The 21,210-nt window shown below is 37.5% G+C and overlaps 3 protein-coding genes across 3 annotated transcripts; all 3 read right to left on the reverse strand.

Annotated features, from left to right (window-relative positions):
• Positions 1–2,535: 2,535 nt before the first annotated feature.
• Positions 2,536–5,912, reverse strand: LOC136264179 (tartrate-resistant acid phosphatase type 5-like). Its single transcript, XM_066058886.1, has 6 exons — positions 5,618–5,912; positions 5,316–5,456; positions 5,053–5,260; positions 3,254–3,447; positions 2,836–2,962; positions 2,536–2,751 (listed from the first exon to the last, which is right to left on the reverse strand). Exons 1-6 carry the CDS (start codon positions 5,885–5,887, stop codon positions 2,705–2,707), a joined length of 987 nt encoding a protein of 328 aa, XP_065914958.1. The 5' UTR covers positions 5,888–5,912; the 3' UTR covers positions 2,536–2,704.
• A 1,020-nt stretch (positions 5,913–6,932) lies between these two features.
• On the reverse strand, positions 6,933–10,664 carry LOC136263133 (tartrate-resistant acid phosphatase type 5-like). The gene is made up of 6 exons (XM_066057623.1): positions 10,341–10,664; positions 8,498–8,638; positions 8,243–8,450; positions 7,680–7,873; positions 7,345–7,471; positions 6,933–7,284 (listed from the first exon to the last, which is right to left on the reverse strand). The coding sequence occupies exons 1-6, from the start codon at positions 10,611–10,613 to the stop codon at positions 7,238–7,240; spliced, it is 990 nt and encodes a 329-aa protein (XP_065913695.1). The 5' UTR covers positions 10,614–10,664; the 3' UTR covers positions 6,933–7,237.
• A 4,581-nt stretch (positions 10,665–15,245) lies between these two features.
• LOC136263138 (tartrate-resistant acid phosphatase type 5-like) lies at positions 15,246–21,174 on the reverse strand. The gene is made up of 6 exons (XM_066057634.1): positions 20,783–21,174; positions 19,480–19,620; positions 19,138–19,345; positions 18,800–18,993; positions 18,227–18,347; positions 15,246–15,431 (listed from the first exon to the last, which is right to left on the reverse strand). The coding sequence occupies exons 1-6, from the start codon at positions 21,044–21,046 to the stop codon at positions 15,382–15,384; spliced, it is 978 nt and encodes a 325-aa protein (XP_065913706.1). The 5' UTR covers positions 21,047–21,174; the 3' UTR covers positions 15,246–15,381.
• Between the last annotated feature and the right edge of the window lie 36 nt (positions 21,175–21,210).

The raw sequence follows: 21,210 nt of genomic DNA on the forward strand, positions 1-21,210 counted from the left end.
TTTGGTGTGGTTTGGAAAAATTGTCTTGGTTGTCTAAATTTCCTGTCAAATTTTCAAATTAAGAAAATTCTGGTTTTGATGATCATCCATATACAAATTAGAGTGACTTGCTTAATTAATGTTGCCAACTGCTTGTTAGGAAATAATATAGATAACCCAGTATATATAGATTGCTATCTTAGAACCTGTCAATCTTACCTATCTAAACTAGCCATATGCATTGTAATAGTTTTGGTACCTGCCTATTTGACTGCTGTATTAGAATATTTCAATGTACACAAATGTTGTAATCAACTTTATAACATACTAGCATTGGTACCTGCCCTATGTGCAGGACCATCTCCACATTTTAATGCCACGAAGAGGGACTAAGCATTAAACACCAGCACTGCTAATGTAGCTATGTAGGGTACATGGTGATGTCACATTTTTTAAAGAGCATGAGGTTTTCTTATGTCATTAATGATGCAAAACACTAAAGTTTATTGTTTATGGTTTTGACAGGAATGTAGTTTAATTATTCAGTGCATCTTCCCTACCAGTGACTTCAACGTGCTGTATAGAACAAACGAAACCTTTGCTGCTTTACATGAGAACTAATGCAACAATAATTAATATATTGGGAACCAAGCATAAATATTAGTGTCCTATATTTGCTGTGTAGCATGTATGTCGATAGTGCTTTAAAGTACATGATCCTTATGCAGTACATAATAATTTATAGTGAAGCATGCATGCAAGGCTAGCTAATTAGTTAAACTGCATGTGAGCTAAGGCAATTGTATACAGTATACCCTACGTTACATACAGGTTGTGTACACACGGTACAGTTTCAGTTTCTACATTTTGATGTTTACCTTACCGACTGTCACAAAGAGAAATGAACTTGAGCATAATTTAAAGTCAACACAATTTGCAGTTATAGTTACTGCATGGCAAGCAAAAGTTCAGAACTTGTCCTATGCACTTTCAGTTCTGATGTTGCAGTGACACATATACCTCTTGCCATACAAAAACCCAGTTTTGAAACACCTGCAGTGTAATTGACCATTAAGGTAATGTATGAATCTTTAGAGTGAAAGCATGTAAGCAGGATAGTGAAACAGTTGTGCCAGGTCAGATGCAGTTCCTCGGTGTAAACTATGGATCTGCATGGTTCCAGTATTATCATTTTTCAGATGCACAGTAGTATTTGTTCAATCATGCAAGCTGCCTATTACTACAGTAGTATTGAGGTAAGTCTGAACAAACAGTTTTTCATGTCAGTGCACACCTATGTGCTTAAAACAAAGATGTAGATATTCTGGATACTGGTGAAAGAAGCTTTTACCTACTCTAATACAACACACTGGACCAACACACAGATTTACAAATATGTTGGCAATTAGTCTGCCCTGTCCCAAAAGTGCTATAAGAGTCCCTATTATGTGAGGTAATTCAGTGCCAGTGCTGAAAAATTGATCATAAGAGTTTGTAGATGAAGAGTTGCATGGAACAGATAGAGCAAAAAGGTGCATCAAAAAGGTCCCAAAAGTGAAAAAAAAAGTTATGACCTAGGCGGGGATTGAACCCTGGCTGGTTATAATAACTTGGGGTTAGGGGAGGTGCACAAATCGCCACAGTTGTTTATCAGTGGTTTTGACAGGAATGTAGCTCAACTTTTCAGTGATCCTTCCCTACACCAGTGCCTTCATCGCCCTATAAAGAGCGAACAAAAGCACGTATTTATTTGCTACAACAACACTCGAGTTGCCAGATGATGGGCGTTTAATTTCGCTAAAGTTCCGCCTCGATACATACTTTGCATGCCAAGATATGATGAGCTAAAAGTCGTGTTTTAAAAAGGTGTTCACAAAAAGGTACTGAGTAGAAAGAAAAAAATCTGTCAACACGTGGATTTGAACCCACGACCTCTTACATGCTAGTCAGGCGTTCTACCACTTGAACAGTATGTACTGTGGTTTTCAAAGGAATGTTGCTCAAGTTTTCTCTACACCTTGGCCTTCTACGCGCTGTAGAGACCGAACGGAAGCACGCGTGAACTCGTGATAACAATCTTAGAGTAGGCGGATGATGAGCGCTTCATTATCAGCACAGACTATGTCGATTCGCGCCAAGTCTGGTGAGTAAGCAGCGTGACCGTCAGACAGACAGACAGACAGACAGCTTTTCAGCTTTATATATATAGATAGATAGATTATGTTCAGGATGTCTAGACAATATTACAAGTGATTTAATTGAGGAAAAGCACAAAGAATACATGATTAAACTCAAGGATCTCTTTTCATTTATTTTAGATTGTAAGAAAAGAAGTCAACAAAGTGATTTGTCATCAATTTGTCACACCTGATCGCTATACAGTTCTATCATAGATAATAGACACCCCATATGGTTCTATAAACTGATAATGAAAAGTTAGTTTGTTATGTATTAGACAGTAAATTGGCCATATCTTTGGAATGCTTCAATGTATCATCACAAAATTTTCACACAAGGTAGATAACCACTAAGTGCCTCATTGTAGCTATAAAAAAGAAAATTGACCAATGTGCCAAAATGCATGATTTTCCAAAATAGGGTCAACATATTATAGGCTCACATATGTACCTTCATAATTTTTGACATAAGATATCGCATGCATTCTGCTAATAGTAGTATAATGCAATTATTCATGTGTTTACATCCAGCAGTACTCCTCTTTGGTTCAAACTTTCCTGGTAGAACTTGCAGAGTAAGAGTACAAGTTGTGACCTACGTAAGTATGCAATAAATTAAACATCTAGGTATGTAGGTAGTAGCAATGGCTTTAATTTTTAGCTAACTCTAATGATTCACCTTTTCTGCTCATGAATGTTACATTCATCACAGTGGGGCTGACTGACAACCAAGCAAATGCTCCATGTTCCTGATCTTTGTCTTTTTTTCCATAGTAGAATTTGAGTGCGTTAGGAGGAATATTTGCCTGAGGGACCAGATAAGATGACCACATGTTAATCACTATGCAATACCTATACAATCAAACAGCCATTCGTTCATTTAGAGTAATGTAATAGAGTACACACCTGATGACAAAGTACTCTAATAGAACAGTCATTTAAACGTTTGGATATTGGACTGTTCATTTAATTGATGTTTGGATAATAATCTCTTCACTGTAATCTGAATATGCAGCTCTTCAGTACAGAGCTGTTCATATTGCCAAGCATACACTCTACAACTTCCTTTACAAAGTTAGCATCTCCTAACATCATACCTTATTGTCATCAGAGTCTTCAGTTTCATGACCAGCTCCAGATAAGAAGTATTCTACAGTGCTGTTATCCTCATGGATGTGTTGCATGTCATGATCGTGGCCACAGAAATAAGCACTGACATTATATTTTATCAACATTGGCCTTAGTCGGTCTTTCAAACCTTCAGTAGGACCATGCCTACCAATTGACCACACTAGAAAGAAGACAAAAAATGCAGAAGGAATTGTGTATAATCATTCTGCACAACAGTGAATCAACTGACAGGTGGAAATGCATGGGAAACATGAACAGTTCTTATTCAGTCAAATACACATGGCATATTGCTTTAATTTGTAGTAACGGAGTAATCTAATTTATGCATTGTATCAAGTAATGAGTGGTGTGTAACAGATATTATATGTCTATACCTTTGCAACTACCATATATAGAGAGAAACTTTGGCGGGGGAAAACTTTAGCGAATTTGCCAAAGTTTTAATCCACCAATTACTTATAGCACCTCAGATTTAAAGGTCAAGCTAGAATTTTCCAAAGTTTATTTTGCCCAATGCAATTTAGCGTGCTATTCACCAAAGTTTCCCTCTATATGGTATTTCTTAAATACATGATAAGGAAGTAATCTAGCTTGTAACACATGACAATTGAAGTAGTATCATGTGTTGGAGGGAACTATGAGAAAGTGATATCAATGTAGTTGATGAAAATGGCAACAAGGATTGTTCTTAAAATGGACACAGCAGAGCTGGAATACTTTGTAGTAGCTATATATAGGCTGGACTTATAAGTGACTGGAACTGGGAAAACCAGTCTTATCACTCATGACAGCAAGTTTGATTTTTTTCCACAAACACAAAACTACATGAATACATCATTAAATTTCACTATCATAATCAGCCAGAGATAGCTGCCATGATCAGTGTATGGATACTCTGGAAAGGTAAGGAATTAATTGAAAATTTGGTGCATGTAGCTTCAACTTGGCAAGCTATATATGACGAATGCTTAAAACCAGTAAGACTGGTTTTCAAATCACTTAGCATACTCTATGACACAACAAACACCAATTATTCATCTTCTCAGGTGTAATAAGGGATTGAATTTAGATTGCAGACAGTTTCCAAAAGTTTTTAAAAGCCATGAAAATTATTATAGGTTCTTTGTTCCCCTAATACAGATCCCCCAAAAGAGCTGGTAAAGGAAGGTATTTGTGAAATGCCAAAATTATATAATTGAGGCAGAAGACCTTCAACAAGGTACATCACCAAGACATTACAATGGCAATCTTCACCTAGCTCTTTTCACCTAACAGACAGATGACTGACATAAATACTACATCATCCTTGGCACAAAGCAAACAATACCATAATGTAAATATAATCTAATTGCATTCCTGGTTTGACAAAAGTGAGCAACAGTGACCAGATGTTTGAATTCTGGCATGCAAGACTACGCCCAGTATGAATACACATACAGGAAGTCAATTTTTAAACACTGCTCTTGGTAAGTTACAAAGGCTTCAAATACTAAAGTGCAGACATTTCTAACTACAGTGGAACCTCAGTTATCCAGACCCTATACTCATCCAGATTCTCGAACTATGGAAATGACTGCTCTATTAGAGTAGTAACTATTTGGGTATTTGATAATACTAATATTTTTAAAAAATGTTCTTTATACACAGTTTCAGAGATATGGACTTTTCAGACTTATCTTATGGACCACCCTTAGTCCCATGCAAGGGATTCGAATAACTGAGGTTTCACTGTAAATTAATTTTCTTCATCTAGACACATACGTACCAGGATAATGGCCTACCACAAACAGCCACTCTGCAGCTGATGTTGATAAGGTCTTCTCAATCCACTCCCACTGGTCCTCAGCAGCATTCAGTGAGGCAGGACCACTTGGTGGCAACCATCTTTTAATTGGATCAGTTGGACCACAAAGGATTATAGTGTCAATAAATACAAATTGTATTTCAGCATCAGTACCAGGAATTGAAAAAGTCTATGATAAGTACAAACTATGGAAATCTAAGGCTGTAAAGCCAAACATTTGTTACCTCAGTATAGTAATAGTTTGGCATGTACCATCGAGTTGATTTCTCTGTGTATGCCACTTGTGCTGAAACATTTCCATGATAGTCGTGATTACCAGCTACTGCGTACCATCTTGACTGAAGTGATTTGGCTGTGAACACATCCTATGGTGACAACACAAAAAGTGTAATGATTGCTAAAGCATGGATACGTATGTAGCTAGCTACAATGGGTGTAACTAAATATACCCATTATGGTCTGACGGCGCCCGCTTTTTACTTGGCGGACGCCGCCAAACATAGCCGTCAAGGACTTGACCCTTTACCTCAAAGGTTTCTTTAAACCTTGGATCGTCTACATCCGTAACTCCGTCTTCATAAAAGTTATCCCCGACAACTATAGTGAAGTTTGCATTAATTCCAGAAGCGACCTTTCCCATCTGTTCTGCGATATCATCTTCCGACTTGGTGTAGTAGGGCTTTTTTGGCTTGCCACCCCAGTCTCCAAGAACTAAAAACCTTATTGTACCGTCTTCTGCTTGAATACGACAGATACAAGTGTACAACAAAATCGCCAAAATCCACAAAGATGCCATGTTACTAGAAAACAGCGCTATTATATGATGGGTGGAGTCTATTAATATTGTAGAGTACACATCGTGCAGCAGTAGCATGCAGCAACAAGCAACAGTCTCTGGCTGTAGCAACAGCAGAAGCGAGCACCAGCAGCAAACAACAACCGCACCAACACAATGCAGCTAGCAGCAGCAAGAACCCCCAGATCTGAGAGCACCACCAGCTAGCAGCAAGCACCTGCAAGCAACACCAGCCAGCACAGTTAGCACCAAGCATAGGCGGCGGAAAGGGAGGGGGGCTAGGGGGCTAAAGCCCCCCCCCCCCTCAGAATGATATCACACCGAAATTATCCTTCTTGGAGTGGGCTGAAAACCGTGATAAAGATCGAGTAATAGAGCAGTCGCTCTATTAAAGCAGTGAGTGTGTAGCGAGCTATGTAAGGATTTTTATGTAGTTTATCAGCTATAAATGCGTAGCTGGTGAGGTGGAAAGCTATTGTCAGTTTTTTGGTCTCACATTATCAAACCAGAGATAACTCTGGGTCAGCCCAGCCCCCTCCTCATATCAACTACTTCCTCCGCCCCTGGCACCAAGTAACAAAGCTAGCAGCCATAAACACCAGCAACAGCAAGCACTACACTGTTAAAAAGAAGAGTAACCACAACTCTCAAGGAGTTCCCAGTGTAGGGAGGATTTAACACCCCTGCATGGAGAGTAACCATTACTCTAAAGGTGTATATAACTGGGGAGTAACACATGCTCTGAAGGTGGTGTCACTTACTCTTCAGAGTAATGGTTATTCTCTTCAGAGTGTTGGTTACTCTCCATGGGGTGTTAAATCCTCCCTACACTGGGAACTCTCAGAGTGGTGGCTACTCTTTATTTTTAACAGTGTAGCAGCTAGCACCATGCAGCAAGCAATAGCAACACCATGCAGCAACTAGCAGCTAGCAGCAGCAACTAGCACTAGCAAACAATAGACACGTGCAGCAGCTATCAACAGAAGTAGATATCAACAGCAGCAAGACGTAGCAGCAGTTGCTACCATTGATGCTCAATCACTGATGACATGAGGCAATCAAAACTATATTATTATGTATTATTACTACATGGATATGGTCAAACAATCAGCCTGCAATGTGAAAGTACTATGCCTGGCTATGTAGCTAGCTAAAATGTAAGAGTGTAAACAGTTTTAACTCAGTAATCTAACACACTAAAATGTAAGAGTGTAAACAGTTTTAACTAATCTAACACACTAAAATGTAAGAGTGTAAACAGTTTTAACTAATCTAACACACATATAGATTATTGCATGCTGATAAAACTAGCTAGTTTTGAAGGCCACCACAGTACTGATCATGTTGTCTTCACACGTTCCTTGTTGGTTCCATGGAGTAGAAATATATTGGATATCCTACAGAATGTGTAACATTCTGTATAATTAAGTGTACACTTATTTGCCATACATATTTACCAGTCTGATCAACAAATGACACATTCATGGATGTAGGACTGATGGATACCCAATTAAAGGCTCCAATTCTGCTGTCTAAATCTATGTTTCCAAAGTGATACTTGAGTGAAGCAGGCGGAATGTTGTCCTATGAAGTACACATAATATTATGGCGTATTATAACGGTGTTGTATTGCCAGCTATATGAGTGAATTATTACATAGATACCTTATAAATAATTTATTTCAGTGTATATAGCTAGACACCAACTGTTTTTCCTATCAAGTTTTGTAGTGGCTTTTTACAGAGACTAAAATCTGTGTAGCTATACGAGTTATGTAATCAGCTTCACTCACAATATTATCTGCTGAACATCTTATTCCATGGCCTGCTCCACTTATGAAGTACTCCACAGTACCATTCCATTCACGAATATGTTGCATGTCATGTTCATGACCACAGAAGTAGGCAGAAACATTATACTTGATCAACATTGGCCTCAGTCTTTCTACCAGTACCTCAGTAGGCCCATGAAGTGATATTGACCACACTAAAGAGTAAGCCATACATGTTCAAGAATTATAGCTGTAGTCGTGTAAACGCATACACACACTTATACATACATACATACATACATACATACATACATACATACATACATACATACATACATACATACATACATACATACATACATACATACATACATACATACATACATACATACATACATACATACATACATACATACATACATACATACATACATACATACATACATACATACATACATACATACATACATACATACATACATACATACATACATACATACATACATACATACATACATACATACATACATACATACATATACATTACGTAAATGCATGCTAGCAATACGACATTATACACTTACCAGGATAGTGTCCTACTACAAACAGCCACTTTGCAGTTGAAGCAGCTAGTGTCTCTTCTATCCACTCCCACTGATCTTCAGCAGCGTTTACTGATTCAGGTCCAGGGGGTGGTAGCCATGTTTTAGTAGGGTGGGTATTACCAGCAAGAATGACAGTGTCAATGAAGACAAACTCAACATCAACGTCAGTGTCAGGAATTGTAACAACCTGATGGAGGACATATATGGATTGTGACAGTAGAGAGTTATGCTCACTTCATTGTAGTAATAGTTTGGCATGTGCCAGCGACTTGACTTGTCAGTATATGCAACCTGAGCTGAGGCATTTCCATAGTGATCATGATTACCACAAACAGAATACCAAGTTGACTGCAGTGATTCAGCTGTGAAAACATTCTATGGGAAAAGTACATGCTATACAAAGATCCTGTCTGGTTATTTCAAATACATACCATCAGTGGGTTATGTGTAGCTATAGCAAAACTACATGCAGTAATGGCTCTATAATTGAGTACATCCTTTAATAGATTGCTACAATGCATTTAGGGCCATATTAAGCCATTTAGTAATAATATAATGCAGTGTGGTTTGTTTTACTACATCAAAGAACAGGTGTTAATAACAATATCACATAACTTAAATGAAATCTCAGTCATGTTAAATAAACACCAATAATGGCTCAGGTTATAACTCAATTTTGTAGTTACCACATAATAGTTTCATTACAGCACATATATGTTTTGCAGGGGCGGATCCAGAGTTTGGAAAGAGGGGGGGCACCTTTCTGAAAAACAGTTGAAGACCAAAAAAAACTTGCTGAAAACCAGTTGAAGACCAAAAAAAAAAAAAAAAAAAAAGGTCACGACAATAATAGCTAGTTATTCTTACCAACTATATCACGTCTGTTATGTAAAATAAAATCCTATTTATAGCTTCATAGGTAAGCTACACTGCCTCATGAACATTGTGACTGCTTTATTAGAGTAATTGACTGCTCTATTAGAGTATCTCGATCTTGTATGCAATTTCTTGAAGGGGGGGGGGGCATTTGCCCCAAATGCCCCATCCTGGATCCGCCACTGTTTTGTTCATTACTGCACATATATGTTTTCCTGGTGTTTTGAAACAATAGCTATAACTGAACATGTACTTATTCCCTCACTAACTAACTGGATGCTGAGCATTTTAAGTGCACAGGCTATGTAGCACTGTAACAATTCTTTCAGTAGCATGCTGGATAATCAATTAAGCATTTTGAATTAAAATATTAGCACTGCTTGAAGCACAGCATCCACCTCAGTTGTATAATGATACACTGGACCACATAATCTATCTGTCTGTTGGCCCTCGTACAGACTGTTCAGCCTAATTTTGTGAGTAGTACTCATGATGCCTTGACTATACTTATATATAATATTGCTTATCAGGAGGTAAAGGTACATTCGCGCAATGAATGGGTTCTAGGGTGGAATGTCAGGGTATTCAGTCCTTTTATCGCATCTCTTCACTGTCTATACTGCCTACAGGAATCATTAAATTCCGTGCTTATGGCCATGCATGTAATGAATTCCGGAAGTGGAGCATTCCTCCTCATGTGATTAAGCTAACCACCAAGGGTCATAAAGCCACCATTTAATAGAAATATTTGGCTTCTCTTTTGTCCACGAAGTGAAAGGAAAGTTATTCCTTTACTCCGAGCTGGATTCGTTGTTGTCTCTTATACTCATTGATCCTCTCTGCCATTTTCGGCTTGTATTCGCAGTACTTGGTTGTCATGCATTTACTTTGACAAAGCTCAACCTCTATTAATTCGATGGGCTAACGTATTTTTCAAATAATTTTATAATTGAGACATTATGACTGATAGTTTTTTCAATATGGTTAGATTTGCAAATGATGAATAATTAGTTAGCTATTTGCTTGGTAAGCTTAGTTTGCATGTTTATCACAAGGTTTTAATATCAAAATATCAATAATAATAAAACGTATAGCTATAGTTATAGCTATATGCAAGAATGGTTTATGAGCTGTCGGTCACGCGCTTAAAAATCATTCACTGGTAGCTAGCTCCACTGAAAAGTAACGTCCATCCACTTACTTCGTAGGTGTCCTGAAAGCGATGATCATCCACGTCCCGCACTCCTAACAGGTAAAAATTGTCACCAACAGAAATGGTAAAACTTGACCCAATCTTTTCACCAACAATCCCCATCTGTTCAGCAATGCTCTGCTCTGCGTGAGTGTAATAAGGCTCCCATTCAGCGCCACCCCAATCCCCTACCATCAGAAAGGTTAGGGTGCCATTGGTTTCTCCTCGAACACCACGGCAAACAAATGCCCCCGTTAAAATCAGCATCCAGAAAAGTGTCATTGCTATGCTGCTAATTATATAAGGCTTACTTAGTGGCGACTCTTCAGCTTAAATAGCAATGCAAAGGACCAAAGCACCGCCTTTAATTAGCAGATCGCGTGCTAGCTATGTTACGGCACAGTGCATGTGCTAAATTATTAGTTTGGCGCGGCCGCCCCTTTGTTTGTAGGAAGCCAGACTAGTGTTGAATAGTCTACATACTGGCAATACTTTGAGCAATACATAACTACAGAGACTGGTACATGAATAGCTATTTTGCATGCATTTAGAATAGTTACGTACTATAGGGCTGTATAGTCACCACAGATTGCTCCTTCTTTATCTTTTATATTCCAAGCCTCATTTATACAACCTGTAGGCTGGAAAAAGGCAATTATTGTACCACTGTATTTTTAAAAGGAGACAGATCCAATGCTAGCAACTAAAGACCTGTGTCATTAACTTGTATTTGCTCAAAACTATTAAAACACATTGCTACTCACATATTTATGCTCATCTTACTATTAAATGTAATGTGTGATTGACAACATGGCTTCCACCTAGGGCGATTATGTGAAACTCAATATTATTGCTAACAGTAAATAATTTTACTATGAGAGCTTAACCAAAAATTAGCAGAGTGAAGTTATTTTTTAGACTTTTGACAAAGTATCCCACCAGCTCTTGTTCCCCGTGACAAACTCCATGCATCATTATGATATGATGGCCGAGGAAAATTACTACAATTTGTTCTGCAAAGATGCCAGCATGTAATTAACAGTCGACAAAGTATTCCACCAGCATTTGTTCCACAAACTCCATCATTGTGGTGTCCAAGGAAAATTACTAGACTGGATACAATATTTTGTTCTGCAAAGATGCCAGCAAGTAATAGTTGAGAGTGATTCATCTACAGTAACTTTTGGTGTACCCCAGGGCACTGTCTTGGCCCCATTACTCTTCCTGTGTTTTATAAATGATTTGCCAAAAGGGATATCAAAATTAAACTATAATTCCGATGACAGTTACAGAGAGGTCTGGATGAGCTGATGAATGGTAAATGGTATTTAACCCTCAAAAGCGTGAGTTTGTCAACAAAAAAACATTCACTGTTAAGCCAATATAAAATTCAAAACAAAGAAATTAAGAAAGCTTCCCATGCATGCTAAGTACTTAAGTGTAATGATAAGTCATAATCTCACTTGGTCTGAATGCATATAAAGCAAATTACCAACAAGGCTAACAGCAATGGTTTTCTGCAACATAACTTGCATAACTGTCCACTTGAAATTAAAAGCAATTGTTACAAAGCGATGGTAAATCCTATAATATTAGATTATGCAGCCATTATGTGGTCACCACACACACAAAAAGGATATATCAGTATGATAGAAAGAAGTCAGAGGCAAGCAGCAAGATTTGTGATGAATAACTTCTCTCTTATGCCAGTGTTACACAAAAATGCTAACAAACCTTAACTGTATGGCCGACCCTTGCTGAATGTAGAGAACAGAAAGCTATTATGGTGTTTAAGATTACTATTCACCTTATCAACATCTCAGCAAACTCTTACCTAACACCTGTACCAATATTACATTATACAAGAGACACCCTCGTGCAGGCCTAGCCTTTTGGTGCCACCCCTTCCTATTTGGATGAATTAGATAATAAATAAATAAATAAAAGAGGCCATAGCAAGAGGTATATACAACCAATGACAAGAATTGATTCCTATAGCTATCTATATTCCTTCTTTCCTTCCACTATCAAAATTTTCTCTACCCCAGCATGCGAATGACTCTAAGGACATTGACCAATTTAAGCAAAGACTATAGCTGGTCTAGCAACAATCATTAATTGATTAAGCTAATTTGTTTGTGATCTGTGTATCATACTCTTTTCAGAGGTCTGCACAGTAATAATATAATAATAACAATAGACCCTTGCTGCACTGCATGGGACTTATCAATTAGAGATACTATTATAAGTACAAGAGCGCTTACAATCTCTAATCGATAAGCCCAATGGAAGGGTTTGTGATGTGATAAACTAGGATCATAGCCAGTATGAATTTCATACTAATATCATGACTGATGGTGAGAGCATTCATGCATGAGGTGACATTTTATAAGTATATATGGGCAGATTGTACTGAGCTTATATAGCTAACATAATACAATTGACAGATTTACTGAGCAGGAAAAATTTAAGGCATTTTACAGCCACAAATTTACATTGTGTAAAACATACAAAATGTGACTGTTCTATAAGGGTAGTTTACTGCTCTATTAGAGTATTTCTGAACCTTTGATACTGTTTCAATCATATTAGAGCTTTACAGTGACCAGCACTGAAGGTCCTACAACAACTTGTGCTGCAGCCTTTGCATTACCTAATCTAATATACAGATATTGGAGACTTTACGACACTTTAAATGAATGCAAATTTAATTTAATTGCCTAATATGCTTGACCAGTTTCTAGAAACCTCATAAATCCCACTGGATCCTCACCTGTATGCCATCTGGACCATGTAGATGCTTGTGTGGATCTAACTCTGGTAAGAGATGAAGTATTAGGAAATGGAAGACCCTCGAATGTGGCAATTGGTATGGACTGAGTATCTGCAGAAACTGCAGATCATTCAAAATAGTAAAACTGTCAGTGATTGTTTGAACGTCCTTCATGATGGTATATACCCCCACATTGATCTTTCCTTTTTTTGATTTTTGCTATGTAATTCCATGCAGAGTCTTTTATTATTAAGTGATGAGATTAGAACATACTTATCACATGATGTGCCAAGCTAACCAAATAGGCAAATGAAAGTAACTTGTAATGCACTGTATAGCTTTTAAAGAGCATGTAACTAAAGTACATGGAAACTCTAACATTGGGTAACTGCAAGAAATACTACATGAGTAACCATATAGGCAACACTGGGTTGCTTTTGTGCAGACTTTCTGTGTTATACTTCTTTTGACATGATCTATATAATTAATTATCTTGATAGTTCTGCCATCTATGGCTTTATTCATATCCAGCCAAACATACCTCAAGTCATCTGGCAATGGAAGTGGTATACAAGCACCTCATTGATTACTAAGATAACACATACTGTCATATGCAGTGGTGAGTAATATCCAAATTCCTCTACTTCTATCCCATAACTGGAATAAAAGCTACATAACTAGCTACTAGCATGAAAATGTGAGCTGGATCCTCTGATATACAGACAGAAATTTGTGAGCAATTAATAATGCACAAATTAGTTTACACCATTGTGTCTTTTTGCATGTACAAAGGTTACCATCCTTTGGTAACTATATAATTATCATGGCATTATATGCAACAGGGAGTTACAGTGGGTAACTACAGGAAAAGGGCTGGCACTGCGAACACAGAGATAGACAAGGGATGCCTGTACTTTGTATTTACCCATTGGTACTCACTGTTGCCTGTAGTTAGACTAGTTACTTATTGTTGCCTGTAGTTACTCACTCCTTGTCATCAGTTGTCTGATGTTTACACCTACTGACTGTGGTTTTCATTGCAGCGGGAAATTCATTCAACCTTTAAAGGCTATTACATTGTATTTTGTTATCTCTGCTATAGGTAATGAGCGATTGAACTTTTGTCAGATATAGCATATAGAGCAGTCCGTAAAATACTCTAATAGAACAGTCGCATAGTGTAACAACCTCCCACAGGTATTGCTGATATGTCATGAGCATGAAAACTTGCATCTTCAGCACCAACCCATGTACACTTAGCTATATAGCCTGACAGATGAAAATGCACATATCATATAATAATATTATGACAATTTATTTAGGCTCATAACTGAATTCAGTCCATATCATTTGCTGCATGTGAAGATTTGTGATATGTAACATAGTATCATAAGAATTTGTTGATTAAAATGGCCTAAGTCAGTTCTTATTATGGCTGAAGCAAATACTGCAAACACTCGAGTACTTGTTAGACCCAGCTGACATGAAGCAGTTACCATCAGAGAGTGACACAATGAAAGCTATAGATTTCAATTGACATAATTTCTTGTCAGGAACACTAACATCACTAGTGTGTGTATCACTGCTGCTACTTAAAGTCAGAGCATAAAACATATCACATGCATGGGTATGACTACACGTAGCTAATATTCACGAGTACTAGAATACTAACCACCCATGATTGTTTCAGCCTTAGTTCTTATTAATGTTGTGGGGGATCAAGTCATCACTGGGTCTGGGATTTTTTTCTACATTCTTCAATCAGTTCAATGTTTCAGTTACATGTTTCAGACTCCCTGTATTCACAGGCTTTAGCCTTCTCACAGATCCCTAATTAGATAACATTTAATAATGCTTGGCATGACAATAACAATGTTATGTTAAAGTACAAACAGCACAAGCTCATGCAGGCATGTTTGATTAGTATACCCACTGTATATATAAAACTGACTTATACTACTGCTGGCTGTATGAAATGTATTATGGTACTGGCATGCTGTGTCCACCATATAAGCTGGCTGCCATTTAATTATCATAAATTTTAAACACAAGTAATTGTATGTCCATTGCTTGTCAAGGTTGCTATGATGATCTCCATAGTTACCTACATCATTGAAATATTATATATAATGGCCCTGGAATTTAAAGAACAAATTAAACAGTTTAATGACTAGATACTAAAAATATCAAAATGTTTTTCACATAATTATAACAGCCTCTTATCAATAAATACATACAAGCTAAATGTAGCATAAAACTCAGTTTTCCTTTAACTTGTTATCCTGACTTTCTTGTTGGTGCTTTCTGATAAGTGTACAACTCATTTCCTAATGAAATAATACACATGTACAATTTGGCTGCACATATTGGTGGTATCAGGCTTGTGCATTATGCACATACGCAGTGAAACCTGGTCGCTTTATATAGGTCACCTGTCTAAACCAACCATCATCAAATACCCAAAAGTGCATGTCATATAGCCACCTGCTAACCCTTTCATGGCTGTGACCGGATTTTTCTGGCACGATGGTATAAAACACATGCAGAGTGCAATTCCAACATGCTAACACTTCTATTGTGTGTTTCATAGTACGATGCGCTAATCCTGAAGCAGGCACGCCCACAGAGATCCCATTTCTGAGATAACCGGATAGTTTGTGCACTATTGTGGGTTTATTACAGAATCCGGTAAAACTTTTCTCTCTCAAAAATAGGGCTATTTCTTTATATTATAGTGACAGTCACGTTTTGAACAATGATACATCATTATAGATAGGTTAAGACAGCTGGCAAATAGTTTTTTCAGACATGTGGTGTTTGTGCGTATACGCATGCATGACACTGGATTTGAGATAAACCCAAAGAAACCAGCTGTGAAGACGACAATTCAGTAAGAAGACAATACAAAGTAGTTTCATACATTGTAACACTTATTGTAGATACTTTATTTGTGGCCACCTGTTTCTGAAGACTGCTCTATTATATTGTAGCTTTGTTGCCTTATAATTACATTGTGGTTTTATCTATGTAAACAAAAACAACCTATATCTAGTCAAGATTGCTAGTCCACAGCATTTACGTAGAGATAACCAAGTGGTTCAGTGTACAGTGAGGTTTATACAGCATGATTTGGCATGCATTGTAGAGTGCACCGGGAAATTCAGCCGTGAAAGGGCTAATTAGTTAATTAATTTATGAAATTTATGCCCTACCATGATGGGCTAGACACATAGGTTTCACTGCAGCTACTTCATTACAATTGTACACATACTGAGATGTATACAATGCATACTCACAAGTCATATCACAAGTGCAGTGTGCTATATTATACTAGTTAAAGCACCGCGGTGAGTGCAATACGGAGAACATAGCACGAAAGTGTGGTTGAGAAACAAAGCACACTTTTCCTCTTTGAACTTCACACATTAAGTTACACATATCTATACAAACTACATACTGCACATCACATACATTATGCACATGTTTTACAATATGTACCGTATAAGCAAAATTGTGGAGAGCACAATATTTGGTGTTTTCTTAATATGTGACCGAATTTTGGAAAATCACCCATATGGGCACGTTTGACAACTAAAATATTTAATGATCAAATCACAAACTTTATAGTGCATATCTACTTGTTGATGATTTTAGGCCATTCTCAATACCTTAAATTACAAGAAAGTTTTTGAAATATTTTCAAAACTGTGCCCTGCTCTTATTATCAACCCACTAAACACGAAGATTCTAATTATTTCATGCACACCCATATGGGTGATTTTCCAAAATTCAGTCACTTATGCATTTGGCTCAAGTTTGAAATGCATGTCCGAGTTCCTCCACCAAAATGTACAGACACTTACTTCTACTCACTGGCCCACATATATACAAGAGAGAGTCTTTCATGTGAAACCATAGATAGCTAACAACTGGATATTTATTCAATGCATAGCCAGTGCAGTAGCCATCAAGAAGCGAAGTGACTCTGATTGCAAGTCATTGGACACATTCTCTGTGCAAGGTCCTTCTGGTGATAGAGTAGGACCTTAGTGCAGCGATATTACAAACAATCATAGAATTCTCTTTGATTATAACCGCAGGGTAGATTGTAGCTGAGGTTCAGTACATCAATAGTAAAATTTTAGTGCAGACTGTACAGTACTTCACTTACAGGCTAGCAATACATAGCAAATTTGTGTCAGATTTGATGAAGCTCTACTTGGTCATATTTCTCTTTTGACAATCTTTGGCATCACCATACTTTATGAACTTCAGCACCTTGCTTGTTGCCTGATCAAACCAATTTTAAAAAGAACTACTAGAAACACTAATAATAAAACATTGCGAGATTTTAATTTGGTGATTTTGTAAGTATCTGCCAAATCGCCAATTTTAATTCCACACCAAATTTCTGCTCATACAGTATTCAATCACATATACATACATACATGAACAGGCAGATCTGAGGGGGAAAAGGGGGCTTTGCTCCCTGGTCCTTTCTTGCCCCCCTTGGACTTACAGGACTATATTGGCACCAGAAACAGGAATCACGCATTCACACTGTATTGAGAAGTATAGAAAGCCAACAGGCAAATAAAAGACCACAGTTATAAATTTACTTTACAGTTACACTGTGAAATAAAAGAGATAATAAGTTTGAATTTTTATGCTAAAGATCAAGATACTCTAATAGAGCAGTCACTACTCTAATATAACAATCACAATTGTAATATTATTAACTGACAATTTCTGTAAATTATAACCTTATGTTTAGCACACTTTACCATCGAACAGGTTTATCCAACCAATTTTATATGCTTTGCAAAGCATGCATTTTGTTAGTTAATATGATAAATGCTCCCAAAGTAAAACTTAGGAGGTCTAATTTTAAAAATTTTTTTAGAGGATATCCAACTAGAGTCGAAGAAAGTGCATTTCCTTCATTCATCAAGGGTATGTAAATGAATATAACTTGTGTAATAGAGTTCCGTTCTTCTCCTCTTAGTGGATTTTATCCTATAATTTCTTGCCCCCCTACCAGTGTCATGTATGATGCATACATACATACTACATATAGTTACATACACTCCAATCTCAACAATACAACAGTAGTAATTGTCACCTTTCTCATCAATATATCCTACAGTCATCTCCGTAGGAGTTATGGACACATAGGAAAAGGCTCCATATGATTCACTCTCAACTCCATAGTAAAACAGTAGTGAATCTGATGGTATTTTATCCTTGAAAATATAAAAGGCAGTATCAAAGCGTACAATTGCTTTGCATCAGTTGTCAATGTATATAAACAGCAATCCTAGAGCCACACTTTAAATTAGTTAGTTAAAAAATAATACACTGTAAAACAAAAAATGTACTGTACTGTACCGGAATAGCTAGACAATTCCTTCATTCAACCTCTATAAAGCCTGGTATGCTCTATACTGTACCTGAAAAAGTGCTACATGCAGGTCAAGGTGACAGATTAAAGAATTACTGTTAAGTAAGTAGAAATAGAAAAGCACAAGTATTCTATTTGAGCGGTAGACTGTTCTATTAGAGTATCTTGAACTTTTCTTGCAAGCAATGTACCCCCCCATTTCACCACCTATGGTCTAGGGTACTAGACATGCAGGTGTTAACAGAAGCACGGCTCATATAATACTGTATAGGACACATTAATTGTACCACTAACAGCATTTTCCACAGAAGTCTGTATCTTGTGAGCAGCTCCAGTTACAAAATACTCCACGTCAGAATTCGCTTCATGGATATGTTGTGAATTGTGATCATGACCACAGAAGTAAGCAGTGACATTGTACTGATTCAACAATGGCCTCAGTCGCTGTACCAGTGTATCAGTAGGTCCATGTTCAGCCACCGACCACACTATAACATAACATCACAAGCAAAACATATACTCTATTATGTGGTAAGTAATAATAATTTTATTGAACAGTGATGCTGGCTATATTAGTTGTGCTGCCTGGCACTATATGCCTGAGTGATAACCGTTAGCTACTCAATTCTTACCAGGATAATGGCCTAACACAAACAGCCATTTAGCCGTGGAAGCCTTTAGTGTCTCTTCTATCCATTCCCACTGATCTTCGGCAGCATTTATGGATTCAGGGCCATGAAGTGGCAACCATCTTTTGGTAGGATGAGATAGACCAGCAAGAATTACGGTATCAATGAAGACAAACTGAATGTCTGTATGAGTACCAGGTATTGTCATGGTCTGTAGAGAAAAATGGCTAAATAGTCAAACATGCATTACTTTTGATTGTGGGAGTTATACTTGAGAAGTTCACAATCATTATATATGCTAAACACATGTATAACTACTGCTTTGTAGCTAATTAAATTACTTACCTCAGTGTAGTAATAATTTGGCATGTACCAACGATGTGAGTGAGCAGTGTACGCAATCTCAGCTGAAGCGTTTCCATAGTGATCATGATTACCAGCTATGACGTACCATCTTGAATAAAGGGACTTAGCTGTGAACACATCCTATACAAAAATGCTAAATAACTTTCATGAACATAAATAGTGGTCCCCCAACTCTTTGGGCCACTAGGTGTGTTAGATAATGGAAAAAGTTCTGATAAACAAAGCCCACACATTAAATTTTAAACACAGAACTCAGCTAAAATACTCTAATAGAACAGTCACTTCACAATTCGGATAACAGAAAGTTTAATCAATTAATGGCTGGATATTGGAGGGACCACTGTATACAACTCAAAAGATGATCAGTTTTTCTCTGGTACAAGCTATCACATAATCATAGCATAAAAAGTCCAGACACTTTTAACCACTCTGACCCCAATTGGCATGCATAGTCTTTGATATTCAATAAGGTCTCTAATACCACTTAAGAACCTCCTGGTATATTAGAAGCTCCCTTGAGTTGGTTAGAAACCTGCTGAATAATTCATTCTGACTTCAATAATAATATTTTAACTGCATTATATTTTTGAAACCCACAATCAAAAAAAATAGGTTTTAAGTTAATACTACATACCGAGCCATCGGTTAGGAACCACTCCCTTGGTTTTTAGAAACCTTGATTGGTTTCTAAAATTACGACAAACCTTGGGCTGGGTTCCTAACCTATAATTATGTAGAAGCAATACAGAGTAAAGAAGAAACCAAAGCTGAACCTAACGCTTGGTAGGTCTAGCAATGGGATACTACAGTGAACATCCCATAATGGTAGGGGGATCGATTTGTAAAAGTTGGATTCTTTGAATTGTGAACCCATCCTAGAACTCACTCTGAGACTTCCCTAGTGTGTTTGATAGTCTAGTGGCAAACAGTCCTGGCAAAGCGCTTCTTTTGGCTGCTGGAACAACAACTTTATTCTAATAAACTGTTGAGCCTCAAATTCAATTTCAGAGGGTCTAATCAGTGTTTTAAAAAATTCCTGGGCAGCCAGACAATAGCAACTTTGTTAGTCAAAAGCTTAACATCCCCTTCCCTCACTTTCCAAAAGTCTGCTAGCCCTGTTTGCAGCTATAATCATAGCAAAAATGTGACCAGCATGTACTACTAGCATATACTACTTATGCAAAGAGTCGCGCGACGCCATACTGTAACTAGACCCAAATATGCATAGCACGAGCCACGCCCCTATACTATATATTGACCCTAGTGTGCGCTTTCAACTAACTTCAAAGGTCTTTTGAAACCTGGGATCATCCACGTCCTTTACGCCTGTGTCGTAAAAATTATCACCCAGTGCAATCGTGAACATAGAGTTAATTTCAGTTGCCTTCCTTCCCATTTGACTGGCCACTTCTTTCTGCGCTGGTGTGTAGTACGGTGCTTCCGGTTGGCCGCCCCAGTCTCCAACCATAACGAAATTTATTCTATCATCTCCTTTGACCAAATAACAAATCGTTAAAGTAGCGAACAACCTCAACAGGTAATCCATAACCTCCTCTTGATCGAGCTGACTATGTACGGACAATCCGGCTATGTAATTGAAGTCACGTGGTTCTGGCAATCACGTGTAGTCCATGTATGGTTCGTAATGCACTGAATTATGTGAATAATCTCAACATTTACTTTATACAACAAAAAGCTACACTCTAGACA

This window comes from Dysidea avara, chromosome 8 (genome assembly GCF_963678975.1).
Source record: "Dysidea avara chromosome 8, odDysAvar1.4, whole genome shotgun sequence".
NCBI lineage: Eukaryota > Metazoa > Porifera > Demospongiae > Dictyoceratida > Dysideidae > Dysidea > Dysidea avara.

Bases quoted from the DNA above. Each gene is read 5' to 3' on its own strand.
- LOC136264179 (XM_066058886.1), bottom strand. From the start codon at position 5,887: ATGGCATCTTTGTGGATTTTGGCGATTTTGTTGTACACTTGTATCTGT. The intron at 5,261-5,315 runs GTAACAAATGTT...TACTTATCATAG, and splicing joins CAAACTATTACTATACTGAG to ACTTTTTCAATTCCTGGTAC. The intron at 2,752-2,835 runs GTGAATCATTAG...ATACTTACGTAG, and splicing joins AACATTCATGAGCAGAAAAG to GTCACAACTTGTACTCTTAC.
- LOC136263133 (XM_066057623.1), bottom strand. From the start codon at position 10,613: ATGACACTTTTCTGGATGCTGATTTTAACGGGGGCATTTGTTTGCCGT. The intron at 8,639-10,340 runs GTAAGTGGATGG...CTTTTCCCATAG, and splicing joins GCTTTCAGGACACCTACGAA to AATGTTTTCACAGCTGAATC. The intron at 7,472-7,679 runs GTGAGTGAAGCT...TGTACTTCATAG, and splicing joins GATGTTCAGCAGATAATATT to GACAACATTCCGCCTGCTTC.
- LOC136263138 (XM_066057634.1), bottom strand. From the start codon at position 21,046: ATGGATTACCTGTTGAGGTTGTTCGCTACTTTAACGATTTGTTATTTG. The intron at 19,621-20,782 runs GTTAGTTGAAAG...ATTTTTGTATAG, and splicing joins GGTTTCAAAAGACCTTTGAA to GATGTGTTCACAGCTAAGTC. The intron at 18,348-18,799 runs GTTAGTGGTACA...TATATTTTCAAG, and splicing joins AGACTTCTGTGGAAAATGCT to GATAAAATACCATCAGATTC.